This window comes from Coregonus clupeaformis, chromosome 37 (assembly GCF_020615455.1).
Source record: "Coregonus clupeaformis isolate EN_2021a chromosome 37, ASM2061545v1, whole genome shotgun sequence".
Lineage (NCBI taxonomy): Eukaryota > Metazoa > Chordata > Actinopteri > Salmoniformes > Salmonidae > Coregonus > Coregonus clupeaformis.
The window spans coordinates 24,925,380-24,944,620 of NC_059228.1; the positions used below are offsets into that span (position 1 = coordinate 24,925,380).

The window sequence follows — 19,241 nt, forward strand, 5'->3', positions numbered from 1 at the left end:
CAGGTGACATCAATAAGGGGTTATAGCATTCACCTGGTCAGTCTATGTCATGAAAAGAGCATGTGTTCCTAATGTTTTTACACTCAGTGTATATTTTCTAATACTCGTTGACAGACCCAGTACACAGTCATACAATGGGGAAAAAAAGTATTTAGTCAGCCACCAATTGTGCAAGTTCTCCCACTTAAAAAGATGAGAGAGGCCTGTAATTTTCATCATAGGTACACGTCAACTATGACAGACAAAATGAGAAAAAAAATCCAGAAAATCACATTGTAGGATATTTAATGAATTTATTTGCAAATTATGGTGGAAAATAAGTATTTGGTCAATAACAAAAGTTTCTCAATACTTTGTTATATACCCTTTGTTGGCAATGACACAGGTCATACGTTTTCTGTAAGTCTTCACAAGGTTTTCACACACTGTTGCTGGTATTTTGGCCCATTCCTCCATGCAGATCTCCTCTAGAGCAGTGATGTTTTGGGGCTGTCGCTGGGTAACACGGACTTTCAACTCCCTCCAAAGATTTTCTATGGGGTTGAGATCTGGAGACTGGCTAGGCCACTCCAGGACATTGAAATGCTTCTTACGAAGCCACTCCTTCGTTGCCCGGGCGGTGTGTTTGGGATCATTGTCATGCTGAAAGACCCAGCCACGTTTCATCTTAAATGCCCTTGCTGATGGAAGGAGGTTTTCACTCAAAATCTCACGATACAAGGCCCCATTCATTCTTTCCTTTACACGGATCAGTCGTCCTGGTCCCTTTGCAGAAAAAACAGCCCCCAAAGCATGATGTTTCCACCCCCATGCTTCACAGTAGGTATGGTGTTCTTTGGATGCAACTCAGCATTCTTTGTCCTCCAAACACGACGAGTTGAGTTTTTACCAAAAAAGTTCTATTTTGGTTTCATCTGACCATATGGCATTCTCCCAATCCTCTTCTGGATCATCCAAATGCACTCTAGCAAACTTCAGACGGGCCTGGACATGTACTGGCTTAAGCAGGGGGGACACGTCTGGCACTGCAGGATTTGAGTCCCTGGCGGCGTAGTGTGTTACTGATGGTAGGCTTTGTTACTTTGGTCCCAGCTCTCTGCAGGTCATTCACTAGGTCCCCCTGTGTGGTTCTGGGATTTTTGCTCACCGTTCTTGTGATCATTTTGACCCCACGGGGTGAGATCTTGCGTGGAGCCCCAGATCGAGGGAGATTATCAGTGGTCTTGTATGTCTTCCATTTCCTAATAATTGCTCCCACAGTTGATTTCTTCAAACCAAGCTGCTTACCTATTGCAGATTCAGTCTTCCCAGCCTGGTGCAGGTCTACAATTTTGTTTCTGGTGTCCTTCGACAGCTCTTTGGTCTTGGCCATAGTGGAGTTTGGAGTGTGACTGTTTGAGGTTGTGGACAGGTGTCTTTTATACTGATAACAAGTTCAAACAGGTGCCATTAATACAGGTAACGAGTGGAGGACAGAGGAGCCTCTTAAAGAAGAAGTTACAGGTCTGTGAGAGCCAGAAATCTTGCTTGTTTGTAGGTGACCAAATACTTATTTTCCACCATAATTTGCAAATAAATTCATTAAAAATCCTACAATGTGATTTTCTGGATTTTTTTTTCTCAATTTGTCTGTCATAGTTGACGTGTACCTATGATGAAAATTACAGGCCTCTCATCTTTTTAAGTGGGAGAACTTGCACAATTGGTGGCTGACTAAATACTTTTTTCCCCCACTGTATGCATATGAAGACAAAACATGAGTCTTACCTGCAGCCTTATTCTCTATTATAAAACGGGTAGTAGGCTCAGGCATCGTAGGCATCGTGACCATTTATAAAACTGGTTTTTGGATTCTGGATGCTGATTGGTTGATATGCATGAGTTATGGGATGACTCCCGCAAAATACCATGATGTGTTAATGTCATAATTCCACTGTCCCGCAGCCCAGGCAGGAAATTCATAAACTTCATCTCCATTGGGGAAAAGAGCATCTACACATTATTTTTCCATGCTACTATTTGGTTTGCAACAGTTGGGGGTTGTATAAACCTACCTGTCTGCCTATACAACCTGTGCAACAATGTATCATTTTACAAATGCGACCCCTCCTGTGCCAGTAGGCTATCTAGCCCAAGAATGAACGTGAAACTAATAATTAACCATAAACACTCAGAATTCCATGAATTCATCATCCAGCGCATTATGGCCCACGTAGGCCTATTGAATATTTATTAAATTATTATTTATTGAAGTTCTTGTCTCTCATCATCATTGAATCTCTGCTAGCTAGCTACATGCCAATGATTTGTTTAGCATAGCAACGTCAAATGAATAGAATGATTAGAATTAATGACTGGGTCAAAACATGAGAAAATAACTAGTCTCGCTTTGCCATACCTCCAAAATCATGTCGTTGTCATGCATCCCTTGGAGGTCTGGAGAATTTTGTATTGCAAAAATGGTTTGAATGGTCCACTGGATCCCAGTGGCAAGATTTTAAATGGATGTTACATTTCAAGAACCCTCCCCTCACATGCCGTAGAAGGGGCGCTGTGTGTTATGTGCGTCACTTTTTTCTGTCCGGGTAGGTGTTGCCTATGCTAATTTCAAATGCTAGTTTTCAAGTTATCAAGTGTGGCTGTCAGTCTGCGATTTATATTTATTGAAATTGAAAGTGGATTACGGTGGTAAAGTCAAGTTCTAAACCGCTCTGGTGGCAAATATACTTTTTTTTCCTTGTCTCCATTCATCCACATGGCTGCTTGCTGCGCTTTGCTACCACTGAAAATAGTGAAGATTGCTCATTATTTTGAAGATTGCTCATTATAAGGACCCCAAAAAACAGAGGCAGTGGGAGAACCTATTCAAGTAACAAAATATATTTTTTTTATGTTAAAAACTATTTATTATTAGCAAGCTACCTGTCTACAGTAGGCCACTTTGTAGGCCTGTTAACTGAGCTGCTAGCTAGCTAGCTAACTTTACACACTGTTAAGTTAATTAAATGTCATCAGCTATCTAACTTCCTATTAGCTAGCTACACTACCGGTCAAAAGTTTTAGAACACCTACTCATTCAAGGGTTTTTCTTTATTTTGACTATATTCTACATTGTAGAATAATAGTGAAGACATCACAACTATTAAATAGAGTGTGCAAAGCTGTCATCAAGGCAAATGGTGGCTATTTGAAGAATCTCAAATATAAAATATATTTTGATTTGTTTAACCCTTTTTTGGTTACTACATGATTCCATATGTGTTATTTAATAGTTTTGATGTCTTCACTATTATTCTACAATGTAGAAAATAGTACAAATATAGAAAAACCCTTGAATGAGTAGGTCTTCTAAAACTTTTGACCGGTGGTGTATGTTGATGTAATCATTGTAAATTAAAAACACAGTCTCCAAATGCATTTGTAGATAGCAGCCATGGAAGACGGTGAAATTGCAGCTCCAGCTGTCAGTAAACGGCGAGTGTAGGTTACTGTACTGGATAGGGAAGGTAATTTTGTGGGAGGACATTATGAAAAGATTCTCCAGTCCCTAGAGGGGAAAACTTTGAGGACAGAGAGATAATAGCAACAAAAACTGCCTTGAGAATGTATTCACACCCCTGCACTTTTTCCACATTTTGTTGTGTTACAGCCTGAATTTAAATGTCAAATTTGTGTCACTGATCTACACACAATACCCCATAATGTCCTACTGGAATTTTGTTTGTAGAATATTTTAGAAATTAATCCTAAATGAAAAGCTGAAGTGTCTTGAGTCAATAAGTATTCAACCCCTTTGTTATGGCAGCCTAAATAAGTTCAGAAGTAAATGTGCTCAACAAATTGCATAATGTGGTCCTCTGTAGCTCAGCTGGTAGAGCACGGCGCTTGTAACGCCAAGGTAGTGGGTTCGATCCCCGGGACCACCCATACACAAAAAATGTATGCACGCATGACTGTAAGTCGCTTTGGATAAAAGCGTCTGCTAAATGGCATATTATTATTATTATATTATTATAATAAGTTGCATGGACTCATTCCGTGTTCAATAATAGTGGTTAACATGATTTTTTAAATTTTTTACTACCCCATCTCTGTACCCCACACATACAGTACAATTATCTGTAAGGTCCCTCAATATATAGTGAATTTCAGGCACAGATTCAACCACAATGACCAGGATGGTTTTTCCAATGCCTTGCAAAGAAGGGCATCAATTGGTAGTTGTGTACAAATAAAAAAAGCAGACGATGAATATCCCTTGGAGCATGGTGAAGTTATTCATTAGGCTTTGGATGGTGTATCAATCCACCCAGTGACTACAAAGATACAGGCGTCCTTCCTTACTCAGTTGCCGGAGAGGAAGGAAACTGCTCAGGGATTTCACAATGAGGCCATTGGTGATTTTAAAACAGTTACAGAGTTTAATGGTTGTGATATGAGAAACTGAGGATAGATCAACAACATTGTAGTTACTCCACAATACTAACCTAAATGACAGAGTGAAAAGAAGGAAGCCTGTACAGAATACAAATATTCCAAAACATGCATCCTGTTTGCAACAAGTCACTTAAGTAATACTGCAAAAAATGTGCCAAATAAATGAACTTCTTATTCTGAATACAAGGCATTAGGTTTGGGGCAAACACAACACATCACTGAGCACAACGCTTCATATTTTCAAGCATGGTGGTGTCTGCATCATGTTGTGGGTATGGTTGTCATCGGCAAGGACCAGGGAGTTTTTTAGAATAAAAATAAACAGAACATAGCTATAAGCACAGGCAAAATCCTAGAGGAAAACCTGTTTCAGTCTGCTTTCCAGCAGACACTGGGAGACAAATTCACCTTTCAGCAGGACTATAACCTTAAACACAAGGCCACATCTACACTGGAGTTGCTTACCAAGACAACATTGAATGTTCTTGAGTGGGCTAGTTACAGTTTTGACTTAAATCGGCTTGAAAATCTATGGCAAGACATGAAAATGGCTGTCAAGCAATGGTAAACAATCAACTTGACAGAGATTTAAGCATTTTTTTAAGAATAATGGCCAAATATTGTACAGACCAAGTGTGCAAAGCTCTTGGAGACTTGCCCAAAAAGACTCACAGCTGTAATTGCCGCCAAAGGTGCTTCTACAAAGTATTGACTCAGCGGTGTGAATACTTATGTATATGAGATATTTCTGTATTTCATTTTCAATACATTTGCTACAATTTCTAAAAACATGTTTTCACTTTTTCATTATGGGGTATTGTGTGTAGATGGGTGAGAAACAAATATTGTATTTATTTGTTAGCAAATATTGTAAACAAAAATACAGTTAAACATCACACACAATGTATAAGCCTATTACAATTGCAGCAGGCCAACCCTGCTGGAGGTCTGCTGGGTGTGCAGGGTTCTGTTTCATTACATTTACATTTACGTCATTTAGCAGACGCTCTTATCCAGAGCGACTTACAAATTGGTGCATTCACCTTATAGCCAGTGGGATAACCACTTTTTTTTATTATTACTTTATTATTATTACTTTATCCTATCCCAGGTATTCCTTAAAGAGGTGGGGTTTCAAATGTCTCCGGAATGTGGTGAGTGACTCCGCTGTCTTGGCGTCGTGAGGGAGCTTGTTCCACCATTGGGGTGCCAGAGCAGCGAACAGTTTTGACTGGGCTGAGCGGGAACTGTGCTTCCGCAGAGGTAGGGGAGCCAGCAGGCCAGAGGTGGATGAACGCAATGCCCTCGTTTGGGTGTAGGGACTGATCAGAGCCTGAAGGTACGGAGGTGCCGTTCCCCTCACAGCTCCGTAGGAAAGCACCATGGTCTTGTAGCAGATGCGAGCTTCAACTGGAAGCCAGTGGAGTGTGCGGAGGAGCGGGGTGACGTGAGAGAACTTGGGAAGGTTGAACACCAGACGGGCTGCGGCATTCTGGATGAGTTGTAGGGGTTTAATGGCACAGGCAGGGAGCCCAGCCATCAGCGAGTTGCAGTAATCCAGACGGGAGATGACAAGTGCCTGGATTAGGACCTGTGCCGCTTCCTGTCTAAGGCAGGGTCGTACTCTCCGAATGTTGTAGAGCATGAACCTACAGGATCGGGTCACCGCCTTGATGTTAGCGGAGAACGACAGGGTGTTGTCCAGGGTCACGCCAAGGCTCTTCGCACTCTGGGAGGAGGACACAACGGAGTTGTCAATCGTGATGGCGAGATCATGGAACAGGCAGTCCTTCCCCGGGAGGAAGAGCAGCTCTGTCTTCCCAAGGTTCAGCTTGAGGTGTTGATCCGTCATCCATACTGATATGTCTGCCAGACATGCAGAGATGCAATTCGCCACCTGGTTATCAGAAGGGGGAAAGGAGAAGATTAGTTGTGTGTCGTCTGCGTAGCAATGATAGGAGAGGCCATGTGAGGATATGACAGAGCCAAGTGACTTGGTGTATAGCGAGAATAGGAGAAGGCCTAGAACTGAGCCCTGGGGGACACCAGTGGTGAGAGCACGTGGTGCGGAGACAGCTTCTCGCCACGCCACTTGGTAGGAGCGAACGGTCAGGTAGGACGCAATCCAAGAGTGAGCCGCGTCGGAGATGCCCAGCTCGGAGAGGGTGGAGAGGAGGATCTGATGGTTCACAGTATCAAAGGCAGCAGACAGGTCTAGAAGGACAAGAGCAGAGGAGAGAGAGTTAGCTTTAGCAGTGCGGAGAGCCTCCGTGACACAGAGAAGAGCAGTCTCAGTTGAATGACCAGTCTTGAAACCTGACTGGTTTGGATCAAGAAGGTCATTCTGAGAGAGATAGCAAGAGAGTTGGCTAAAGACGGCACGCTCAATAGTTTTGGAAAGAAAAGAAAGAAGGGATACTGGTCTGTAGTTGTTGACATCAGAGGGATCAAGTGTTGGTTTTATGAGAAGGGGTGCAACTCTCGCTCTCTTGAAGACGGAAGGGACATAGCCAGCGGTCAAGGATGAGTTGATCAGCGAGGTGAGGTAAGGGAGAAGGTCACCGGAGATGGTCTGGAGAAGAGAGGAGGGGATAGGGTCAAGCGGGCAGGTTGTTGGGCGGCCGGCCGTCACAAGTCGCAAGATTTTATCTGGAGAGAGAGGGGAGAAAGAAGTCAAAGCATAGGGTAGGGCAGTGTGAGCAGGACCAGCAGTGTCATTTGACTTAACAAACGAGGATCGGATGTCGTCAACCTTCTTTTCAAAATGGTTGACGAAGTCATCCACAGAGAGGGAGGAGGGGGGGGAGGAGGATTCAGCAGGGAGGAGAAGGTGGCAAAGAGCTTCCTAGGGTTAGAGGCAGATGATTGGAATTTAGAGTGGTAGAAAGTGGCCTTAGCAGCAGAAACAGATGAAGAAAATGTAGAGAGGAGGGAGTGAAAAGATGCCAGGTCCGCAGGGAGTCTAGTTTTTCTCCATTTCCGCTCGGCTGCCCGGAGCCCTGTTCTGTGAGCTCGCAATGAGTCATCAAGCCACAGAGCTGGAGGGGAGGACCGAGCCGGCCGGGAGGATAGGGGACATAGAGAGTCAATAGATGCAGAAAGGGAGGAGAGGAGGGTTGAGGAGGCAGAATCAGGAGATCGGAGGGAGAAGGATTTAGCAGAGGGAAGAGATGATAGGATGGAAGAGGAGAGAGTAGCGGGAGAGAGAGAGCTAAGGTTGTGACGGCGCATTACCATCTGAGTAGGGGCAGAGTGAGTAGTGTTGGAGGAGAGCGAGAGAGAAAAGGATACAAAGTAGTGGTCGGAGACATGGAGGGGAGTTGCAGTGAGATTAGTAGAAGAACAGCATCTAGTAAAGATGAGGTCAAGCGTATTGCCTGCCTTGTGAGTAAGGGGGGACGGTGAGAGGGTCAGGTCAAAAGAGGAGAGGAGTGGAAAGAAGGAGGCAGAGAGAAATGAGTCAAAGGTAGACGTAGGGAGGTTGAAGTCCCCCAGAACTGTGAGGGGTGAGCCATCCTCAGGAAAGGAACTTATCAAGGCGTCAAGCTCATTGATGAACTCTCCAAGGGAACCTGGAGGGCGATAAATGACAAGAATGTTAAGCTTAAATGGGCTAGTGACTGTGACAGCATGGAATTCAAATGAGGAGATAGACAGATGGGTCAGGGGAAAAATAGAGAATGTCCACTTGGGAGAGATGAGGATTCCTGTTTCACCACCCCGCTGACCAGATGCTCTCGGGGTATGCGAGAACACATGGTCAGACGAGGAGAGAGCAGTAGGAGTAGCAGTGTTTTCAGTGGTAATCCATGTTTCCGTCAGCGCCAAGAAGTCGAGGGACTGGAGGGTAGCATAGGCTGAGATGAACTCTGCCTTGTTGGCAGCAGAACGGCAGTTCCAGAGGCTGCCTGAGACCTGGAACTCCACGTGGGTGGTGCGTGCAGGACCACCAGGTTAGAGAGGCAGCAGCCACGCGGTGTGAGGCGTTAGTATAGCCTGTGCGGAGAGGAGAGAACAGGGATAGACAGAGGCATAGTTGACAGGCTACAGAAAATGGCTACAATAATGCAAAGGAGATCGGAATTAAATGAACTAAACATCTGGGAAAGGAGAGAGCGGTGCCTCCCTCACCACAACACCCAAATATAACTCTCCCAACTTCCACCTCAGAAACTATAATTGTTGTAAACTACAGACTAACTTAGTTTATTCAGCTAGCTAACTTGGTACAGTATTCTTCCGTGAAAATCGTGCAGGGCACCTAGTCATAAGACGCCACAGCCAGCTAGCATGCCGGACTCCAACAACACGGTTTAGCACCATAACTCGGCCACAACAAACCACCAGTGTGTCAACACGCCAAGCAGATCGTTCGTGTTCGTGTCTAACGTTGTGGGTTAGTCCTGACAGCTTGAGCGAGTCCATCGTCAACTTATTCAGCCAGTTAGTTAGCTAGAATAGTTAGCATACTAGCTAGCCATTGCTTTCAGACAAAGAAGAAACCCCTCCTTTCACGGCACGAACACACAGAGAGAGCCAAGCTAACGTTAACTAGTCACCCATGTCCCGAATTCCTTGAACGACTCTGGCTACCAATATGTAAAAACAAAACACAAATGTAGGTTATAACTTACCCCTAGCAGCTACTGTTAGCTAGCCAAGTGCAAAGCTAGCCACTGAATTGACTCAGCCAGTTCGCGTCTGTTCGCTAGGTCGTTCCAGCTATTGTTTACCAGTAGCTATCCAGGTAGCAACAAGCTAGCTAAATTTCAAGCACAGTAGCCACTTACTACCTAACGTTAACGGTTCAGACAATGACTCACCTGGTTCAACTTATCAAATGTAAGTGTGCTATTGCTGGGCTGGAAGTCTGCTCACCCAGTAGATCAGGGATCCATGGAGCAAGGTTGGCTACCGCTGGTATGGAGTTTTTTTTTTCACCTGAAATTATGCTTTTGGAATAATAGCCTACGTGTTACTATTCAATGATCTATTGCTGTTTACACTAAGATGTCTAATCTTTACATACAAGTTAGCTTATTTGTACATTTTGAAGTGATGAAGTGTTGCTTCTTTGAAGTGAAGTGTTTAAACGTGTTTTAACTGTTAAACTGATATTCAAAATGAACTAGTGTCAATGTTGATTAATCACATAACACAATCATGCAATAAAGTGCAGTTATGTCTTTAATGTGTCTGTGTTTCTGTGTTGTATTCTCAAATGAACATTTCCTTTTGTCTAGTTGTAAGATCTCCAATCTGTTTTATTTGATTGTCACTTTCTCACAGTATATGCTATGCGAATCCATTTTCCAGTTTATCATATATCGCATGCATCGTCCATGCAGCCATTGGCCCACAGTATGATGGCATTACTGGCCTTATGGGCATTTGTCATCTGAAGCAGAGAATAGCTCAATTTAAAATGATACCAGTAGACAATGTATATGAGGCAAACCAAATACCAGATTTTGTACATGCCTTTTAAGTGCTGTCAGAAAATGGTTCAGTGCAAATCCAATCCTTCTCATTTAGGTACAGTATGAAAATAAGGAGATGATAATTAGGCGACAGGAGATGAGCATTACAGGCAGGGGCGCAACTTTCACTGGGGATGGGGGGGGGACATGTCACCCCCAGTTTTATCATTGGAATGTGATACAAACTAGGCTACGGTGTGTTTTAGGACGCCTCCGAGCGGTCGGGTAGGCTGTTTGGAGTGTTTATCTGACTGGATAAAAACAAAAATCAAAACAAAAAAAGTTATGTCCCCCACCTAAGTTGCGCCCCTGATCACAGGTAACATTTTATGAGGTTCATTTAACTTCATTAATTTTAGCAATGTTGCTAGCAAAATGATTGCAGTTTACATGGTTGCTCTATGTATCACTAACCCGGAATAAGCTAGTGACTGGGCTAACACAGCTAACCTTTTAGGTAAATAATATGCTGTTTTTATTAACATTTTGTTGGCTTTATAATCGTGAGAGAAATGTAACTAGCTATTAGCTAGCTAGTTAGTTATACCTAGGTAGCTTATAAGGTTAGCTGACTTTTCTCAAAACGAACCGCATTGTGGCTAGCTACTTCTTGTCCCTCATGCTAGCCTTTTCAGCCAAATATCACTTCAGAAACGTCAAAATAAAAAGTATTGATATGGCCAGCATTGTAGACCAGAGAAATGCTGTGAAAACCAGTGTGCTGTAAACATTCTAAAATGCTTTGTCACCAGTGCTTGTTTTGTTGAAATGTTTTGTCCTCATACACTGTTGATCCTACGGCACTAATCTGGTGAGCACCTTTGGAGCTCCGCCCAAGCAAGGCATTTGATTGATTTGACATGTTACGAGGCATCACTGATTTACACCAGGTTCCCGCCCCTCTTTAGCTGATTTCTGTCATGGAACTTCCCCAAGCTTCCCGTTTTAGGGAAACCTGCTTCGTGAAGAGGCTAGAAAATAACTAACGACCAGCCCGCTTGACTAGCAAATTCAGAATGCAGAAACAAATGTACTGGTTAAAATAATGTTTTTACTGTAGAAATGTCATAAATATTTTTTTTTATATGTTGGCAACCGTTTTATAAAAGCAATAAAGCCCTCGAACCCTGGCCTAAGAACAGACCTTCTCCTCCGGCCTGAGAACAGCCCTTAGTCGAGTTATCACACAATAATCCCCAGGTTCTCATGCCTTATTGCTTAAATACTAAATACCCCTCATGTATTATTTAATTGTTGAATAATCATTTCTGATTGGCTTGAAGGACATTCTAGAGCAGGGGTTCCCAAACGTTTTCACTCCGGGCCCCCCTTCCAGCATTGTGGAACACCCCGTGCCACCCCCTGCACGTGCACGCCACATCTATTTCTATGGGCGCAAGCACTGTTCAATGCACAAACTGTTCACACCCCTCTTGTTGGTGGAGAGAATTTTGCAGGTTTAAAGCTTATTTCCTGCAATTCTACACATTTTGTCATGGGGTGCAAAGAAAATGTTGCACTTTTAAAGCACATTTTCTTGCAATTCTATACATTTTGCCATGTCTAATGTCTATTCATGTGATATTTGAGTGATAAAAAACTTACAACAAAATCTATGGGCTAGAAAACCTCAATAAATAAACGTTAGCTGACATGGGATAGTAGATCTGGACATTTCTGACAAGTTATAAATAGGTCTCTAAGGTATGCAATGACTAACATGACAAGAGGAACTGATGATGCACTTCCCAATTTCGAAATTGCACCTTGTGCGTTCTACTATTACAACTTTCAAGAGTAAGTTTAAAGCCGGACTGAGTTCCTTTAAAAATAATAATAATAATAATAATGCTGACCCATGCGTGCCCCAGAGTTTGGGAACCACTGTTCTAGAGTGTGCATTATTTCCCTATAACGCATGGTAATCATACATCGTGTGATTATGAACTCACCCAAAACATACCCCCTGTTTGAACTGACTGACTGCTTCTGTTACCATAGAATATTGCATTGGATCTTCACCTGTCTGCATAGAATGTTGTCATCTAGATATAATCTAGGCTAGGGCACCAATTTACCTGGACATTTTATATCCACTGGACATAGCCTATAAGTGCAGGTGACCATGTGTCTTCTCACATCGTTGCATAATAATTAATATTTTGACCTTCATGGTCCATAGACTGCAAAAAACGTTGCACATTTCCAGCAGTTCAGATTATTGTTTTAACTATCTGTGTCACCCTTATATAGACAACTACATGGCCAATGTATTGAAGCAGCAACTCTGTGTTTAGGAGTTAATGGGAGTTTAATATGTTAGAACAGAATAACTACAGACTGATCCAGGATGGTTTATTGGCTAGCCTTCAGTTTGATTAGAATGCAATTTTAGAGCGAGGTGAACCATTGCAGTGTTTAATAATTGGGCAAAATGTTGATTTCCGCCTAAATAGACATACCCAAACGTAATTATTTTTCATGAGATGGCCATAAACAATAACTGGTATTGTTGCATAGTTTTAGAAAGGTCTGGAACTCACCTTTCTGGTAAAAATAGTTATAAATTGCTGCGGTGTACTCACCTTTGAGGACACAAGCTCAACTACATTGTACAAATATGAAAAATCATATAGGATTTTTTTTCCAATTCAACATAAGTGGGGCAATAGGGCTTGAAATAACTTAAATGCTTTCTAAATATAGTAACAATCTAATTATAAATGACTTACTATAAGATATCACCTTTCTTATACAGTGGGGGAAAAAAGTATTTAGTCAGACACCAATTGTGCAAGTTCTCCCACTTAAAAAGATGAGAGAGGCCTGTAATTTTCATCATAGGTACACGTCACCTATGACAGACAAATTGAGAAAAAGAAATCCAGAAAATCACATTGTAGGATTTTTAATGAATTTATTTGCAAATTATGGTGGAAAATAAGTATTTGGTCACCTACAAACAAGCAAGATTTCTGGCTCTTACAGACCTGTAACTTCTTCTTTAAGAGGCTCCTCTGTCCTCCACTCGTTACCTGTATTAATGGCACCTGTTTGAACTTGTTATCAGTATAAAAGACACCTGTCCACAACCTCAAACAGTCACACTCCAAACTCCACTATGGCCAAGACCAAGGAGCTGTCAAAGGACACCAGAAACAAAATTGTAGACCTGCACCAGGCTGGGAAGACTGAATCTGCAATAGGTAAGCAGCTTGGTTTGAAAAAATCAACTGTGGGAGCAATTATTAGGAAATGGAAGACATACAAGACCACTGATAATCTCCCTCGATCTGGGGCTCCACGCAAGATCTCACCCCGTGGGGTCAAAATGATCACAAGAACGGTGAGCAAAAATCCCAGAACCACACGGGGGGACCTAGTGAATGACCTGCAGAGAGCTGGGACCAAAGTAACAAAGCCTACCATCAGTAACACACTACGCCGCCAGGGACTCAAATCCTGCAGTGCCAGACGTGTCCCCCTGCTTAAGCCAGTACATGTCCAGGCCCGTCTGAAGTTTGCTAGAGTGCATTTGGATGATCCAGAAGAGGATTGGGAGAATGTCATATGGTCAGATGAAACCAAAATAGAACTTTTTGGTAAAAACTCAACTCGTCGTGTTTGGAGGACAAAGAATGCTGAGTTGCATCCAAAGAACACCATACCTACTGTGAAGCATGGGGGTGGAAACATCATGCTTTGGGGCTGTTTTTTCTGCAAAGGGACCAGGACGACTGATCCGTGTAAAGGAAAGAATGAATGGGGCCATGTATCATGAGATTTTGAGTGAAAACCTCCTTCCATCAGCAAGGGCATTGAAGATGAAACATGGCTGGGTCTTTCAGCATGACAATGATCCCAAACACACCGCCCGGGCAACGAAGGAGTGGCTTCGTAAGAAGCATTTCAAGGTCCTGGAGTGGCCTAGCCAGTCTCCAGATCTCAACCCCATAGAAAATCTTTGGAGGGAGTTGAAAGTCCGTGTTGCCCAGCGACAGCCCCAAAACATCACTGCTCTAGAGGAGATCTGCATGGAGGAATGGGCCAAAATACCAGCAACAGTGTGTGAAAACCGTGTGAAGACTTACAGAAAACGTTTGACCTGTGTCATTGCCAACAAAGGGTATGTAACAAAGTATTGAGAAACTTTTGTTATTGACCAAATACTTATTTTCCACCATAATTTGCAAATAAATTCATTAAAAATCCTACAATGTGATTTTCTGGATTGTCTTTTCTCATTTTGTCTGTCATAGTTGACGTGTACCTACGATGAAGATTACAGGCCTCTCTCATCTTTTTAAGTGGGAGAACTTGCACAATTGGTGGCTGACTAAATACTTTTTTCCCCTACTGTAACTGTAAAATAAATATGATCATACTTAGTGACAGTACAACATTGGCACCATTTCATATAACTGACGACAGAGTTGGCACAGTGGCGTTAGTGGTCTAAGGCACTGCATCGCAGTGCAAACTGTGCCACTAGAGATCCTGGTTCGAATCCAGGCTCTGTCGCAGCCGGCCGCGACCGGGAGACCCATGGGGCGGCACACAATTGGCCCAGCGTCGTCCAGGGTAGGAGAGGGAATGGCCGGCAGGGATGTAGCTCAGTTGATAGAGCATGGCGTTTGCAACGCCAGGGTTGTGGGTTCGATTCCCACGGGGGGGCAAGTATAAAAAAATATATATATATGTATTCACTAACTGTAAGTCGCTCTGGATAAGAGCGTCTGCTAAATGACTAAAATGTAAATGTCTTTTCTCCTAAACATCCACTGAGCTTCGCAGAGACACCATTTTTTTCATGTTGAGAGCTCTAAATCCGGCCGAGAATATCACAGAGAGATGAAACGTCAACTGTTGGATTCGCTCAACTGTCACCTTGCATATGTTGTCTTCCAGGCTGGGCTCCGTCGCTCAGAGGAAGAGCAAATCGATTATTTGACTGGATAGGCCAGAAAATGTGACACATCACTCCCTATGCAAATGTAGGGTCTGAAACCTGACACTTCAAGTCAACTCTGCTGAGAGAGTGGTAGTGGAGAGCAGACAGATGGGGCTTTCTGGCACCATAAGGTATGGGACCCTACGGCTTTCACCGAGCGCTCTACATTTACGTCATTTAGCAGACGCTCTTATCCAGAGCGACTTACAGGAGCAATTAGGGTTAAGTGCCTTGCTTAAGGGCATATCAACAGATTTTTCACCTAGTCGGCTCGGGGATTAGAACCAGCAACCTTTCGGTTACTGGCACAACGCTCTTACCCACTAAGCTACCTGCCTATACACCAGAATGTCAGTCAGAACCAGTCCAGAGCCGCTTAAAGTCCCCCAAATAGTTAACTTAACATCTAAGAGGTAATGTGTTTTTTTTTATGGTGGAGTATTCTGGTTTATCCTCTCATCTCCAGCTGTCTCTCTGTCTGCTTAGCGAAAGAGGACGAGTTTACACAAAGGTCGTAACACAAAGAGAGCGTTGAAGGAGGGCAGTGCAAAGAGTTAAGTGGAACACAGAATTTTAGCAGTTGCACACATGCACACACACACATACAGTACACACACACACCTATGCTGTGAGTGTACACTGTCTATACCTCATGTTCTTGCTGAACAATACAGAAGTTGTACATTTTCAAACTCAATAAAAATGTACTTTATTTGCAAAGCGAAAGTTCAGTTTTTTGAGGTAGTGAGCATCACATACACATGTCTGACACCCTTGTATTATCACAAACTCTGACAGGTGTTTGGGACTAGAGCTTCTGAAAGTTCAACTTCAAGAACGTGACTCACTTTTCTCCTCTCCTTTTCTCCTCTCCTTTTCTCCTCTCCTTTTCTCCTCTCCTTTTCTCCTCTCTTCTCTTCTCTTCTGCTTCAGTTATTTTCATCAGGTACCTGCCCATCACTTTGTTTACTGCCACAGTCTTTTTTCCCAGTTCCCCTTTTCTTAACCAATCAGAGCTCTAGTTCCTCTGGAGTATGCATATTTCTGTGATGAGGTGCATCTAAACACAATAGCTATACTCTGCTCCAATCACAGACAAACAGGCTGTGCAATCACACCCATCACCCTTCACAGCCCCAATCACACAGAAAGGATGTCCTTAAACTTCACCAGTTCAGGACATAACCCATTGTCTCTGAACCATTCCCTTGGTTTGGGTTTAATATTTTATAGCGATTTTATATACTGTTGCTTCTGAATGCCAAGCCATTGTGAACTGTGTGATTTCACAGTCTACTTAATGGTGTATCTTACTGCTTAGTCATGCATACTAGGGGATAATAGTATGTGATCCATACAGGGATTGAACCTGCAGTCTATCAGTTTACTAGCATCCTGCTCTGATATACTTTGCTAGATGGGCCACGATGATGTGCAAAGTCAAGTACAGATGATATGTGAAAACCACTTCTATGTGTATTTACAGTTATATTATTAAGAGTGTGTATTTTTGTGTGTGTTTTCAGATATATTAAGAATGTGTGTGTCTGCGTTTTCAGATATATTAAGAGTGTGAGTGTGTTTTTTTTCAGATGGTAGGGTGGAGGTGACAAAGGAGAGTGTGAAGCTGTGCACCATGGGACCTGGGAAGGTGTTTGGAGAGCTGGCCATCCTCTACAACTGTACCAGGACAGCAACCGTCAAGAGTGAGTCTACACACACACTAACCCTATATCGCTATATAAACGCACACACACACACACAGAGCTCAGTGTGGAGTCAATCAGGACCTCCCTCAGTAGACATAGGAAGGGATCACCCTGTTGTGTACTAGCAGAAGCGTGGAACACACTGATAGCATTGTTCTAGTCAAGGTGAAACAGCCCTCTAGCCACAACACGTTGGATTTTAATCTGGTTGAGTAGCTCAGAACACCAAAGTGGTGCATTTGACATGCAGCTCGACATTCTTTTTTTTTCTTCTAATGGTTGTGCTTTAGTTTTCACCTCAGGTTTTATCATCACAGGCCTACACACATGAATATATACATACACTGAAAGAAAGGTTTCTAAGTCTGTGTCCATATTTCAGTGAGCCCGTGTGTGTTATGAGAGTGTGTCAGGATGAGGGATGTGTGTTTATGGAACACAGAGGAAATGGGTACAGGCTGGAGCTGTAGGGTTGGATAGGAATAACACAGGATTGACATAGCACTGTGTGTTAGGACATTTACAAGGGACACAAGCCCTCTCTTCTCACACGTATGCACATACTGTACACTTCTGTACGCCACAGCTCAAGAATGTTGTATCTGAAACAGTTTCATTGGCAGCTCCCAGTCAGCTTCACATACAATCCCTGAAATCACATAACTTAACCACTATTGATTAATTAATCAATTACTCACACAGTTGATGGATTTTCTTGAGGTGGTGGCTGGTGACTGAACCCCAAGGATGTGCAGTGGCCCAGGTGTGGATATAGGGTCCCTGAGATGATGGTTGAGATTGGAGGAGAAAGATGGGAGGAGGGGGGTTGGGGCGGAGAGAGTTGAGGGGGGAGCCGAGAGGAGAGAGATGCGGGGAGGGCATGAGGGGGAAAGTGATAATTAGGGAGATGTGAGGGGCAGAAAAGAGGGGAGATAGGTGAGGAATGGAAAGATGAGAGGAGAGAGGTGAGGAGGCCGTCACGCTGTCAGTCAGTCTGCCACCTCCTACCTGTTCCTCTGGTTTCTCCAAAGTGTTGGATCTCATGGCTCTGTTGCCATGGTGAGGAGTCCTCAGGGAGGGTTGGGATTGAGTCTCTGGGGGATTAGATCTACTTCACAACAGTTACGGAGTGTCTCAACCATCACTGTCCTCTGCCTCCCTACATTCCCACTCATATGTCTCCCACTACCACTGCTCACACACCAGACCTGTGGAATTCATCTGAGTGCATGAGGAAGTGTGTGTGTGTGTGTGTGTGTTATGTAATCAACCAATTCATTTTGCTGCCAGTATGAAGCATCTAGGAATGCATATGTACATGTTCTTCTAAGGGATTATTCCAGTGTGCGCTCCTTTAAGTATAATTTGCATGTGTAATTATGACTTGGCCGTTTGAGGAGCATTTTCTTCAGATGTGATATGAGCCTGTCACTAAAGCTTCTCCATAATACAAACCCACCCTGCTACCCGCCCACCCCCTCCCTCCTTTAAAGTTACTGACAACATGAAACATAATTACATATCTGTGGATTACATGGCATAATCATGAAGCGATGTGAGAAGTTGAGGACAATAACTGTTTGACAAGAGTGCTGTTATTACACATGATGGCTTTTCTTAAGAAATACTAAATTACAATGTCAAGCCTCTTTGAGCATCTGGAAAAGCACCACATACATCGCTACATAAAGTGTTACATAAATCCAAGAGTGTTGGGCTCTGTGTTGGAATACAGACTACAGGTTTGCAGAGAGCTCTCTTTGTTTGACGTCTAACACTCATTAACACATGTGCCATGCTGTAAAGATAGAGTGATTTGGGTCTGGCAGAGAGTGAGAGAGAGGGAGGAGGAGAGAGTGTCACAATCATGTAGACTTATAATAACATATACACACTGAAGTAACATATATATATATAGATTGGGTATTAAATATGAATAGATTTGAGACTACCGTCAAATACAATTGAGCTGAAGACAACAATTCAAGCTAGCCAAATCACTCCAGGGGTATTCTCAGTTCATATGTTTCTGATTGTATGGTCCATGCTCTAAGATTACTCATTACAGACCCTGGTGAATTATTAGACAAATTTGAAAAGGATTTATAAATTCCTCCTGGTCATATCTGTAACGTCAACAATGAACCATGTTATTTTTCCACTACGATGCAAACAAGTCATGCATCACTTTCTCTCCTATTAAGGACAAAGCACTTTAAGGACGGTTTTAAGGAGGTTACAATCTCAAGACCAGGAGAGAGAGAGATGGGGAGAGGTAGAACAAGCAAGGAAAGGATAGAGAGAGTAAGGGTGGAAACAAGGAAATGAGAGAGAGAGCAAGGGTGGAAACAAGGAAAGGAGAGAGAGAGAGAGCAAGGGTGGAAACCAGGAAAGGAGAGAGAGAGAGAGCAAGGGTGGAAACAAGGAAAGGAGAGAGAGAGAGAGAGAGCAAGGGTGGAAACAAGGAAAGGAGAGAGAGAGAGCAAGGGTGGAAACAAGGAAAGGAGAGAGAGAGCAAGGGTGGAAACAAGGAAAGGAGAGAGAGATGCATGCCTCAATGTTGAAAAAATATGCAGTGCTTTTTCCCCAGAACTGGAGGGTAGTGGCATTTGGGAAAAAGCAGTCCAGTCTGCTCATCAGCACAACACTGAAGAACACAGTACA

The 19,241-nt window shown here is 43.1% G+C and overlaps 1 protein-coding gene across 2 annotated transcripts in view; it reads left to right on the plus strand.

The window, feature by feature from the left end:
* The window catches only part of LOC121553393 (cGMP-dependent protein kinase 1), a 169,753-nt gene that overhangs the window by 64,085 nt on the left and 86,427 nt on the right, over nucleotides 1-19,241 (plus strand). For both annotated transcript variants that reach the window (XM_041866461.2, XM_041866460.2), the window contains exon 3: nucleotides 16,461-16,574. In XM_041866461.2, coding sequence (XP_041722395.1) covers nucleotides 16,461-16,574 — 114 coding nt within the window. The remainder of the gene's footprint in view (nucleotides 1-16,460; nucleotides 16,575-19,241) is intronic.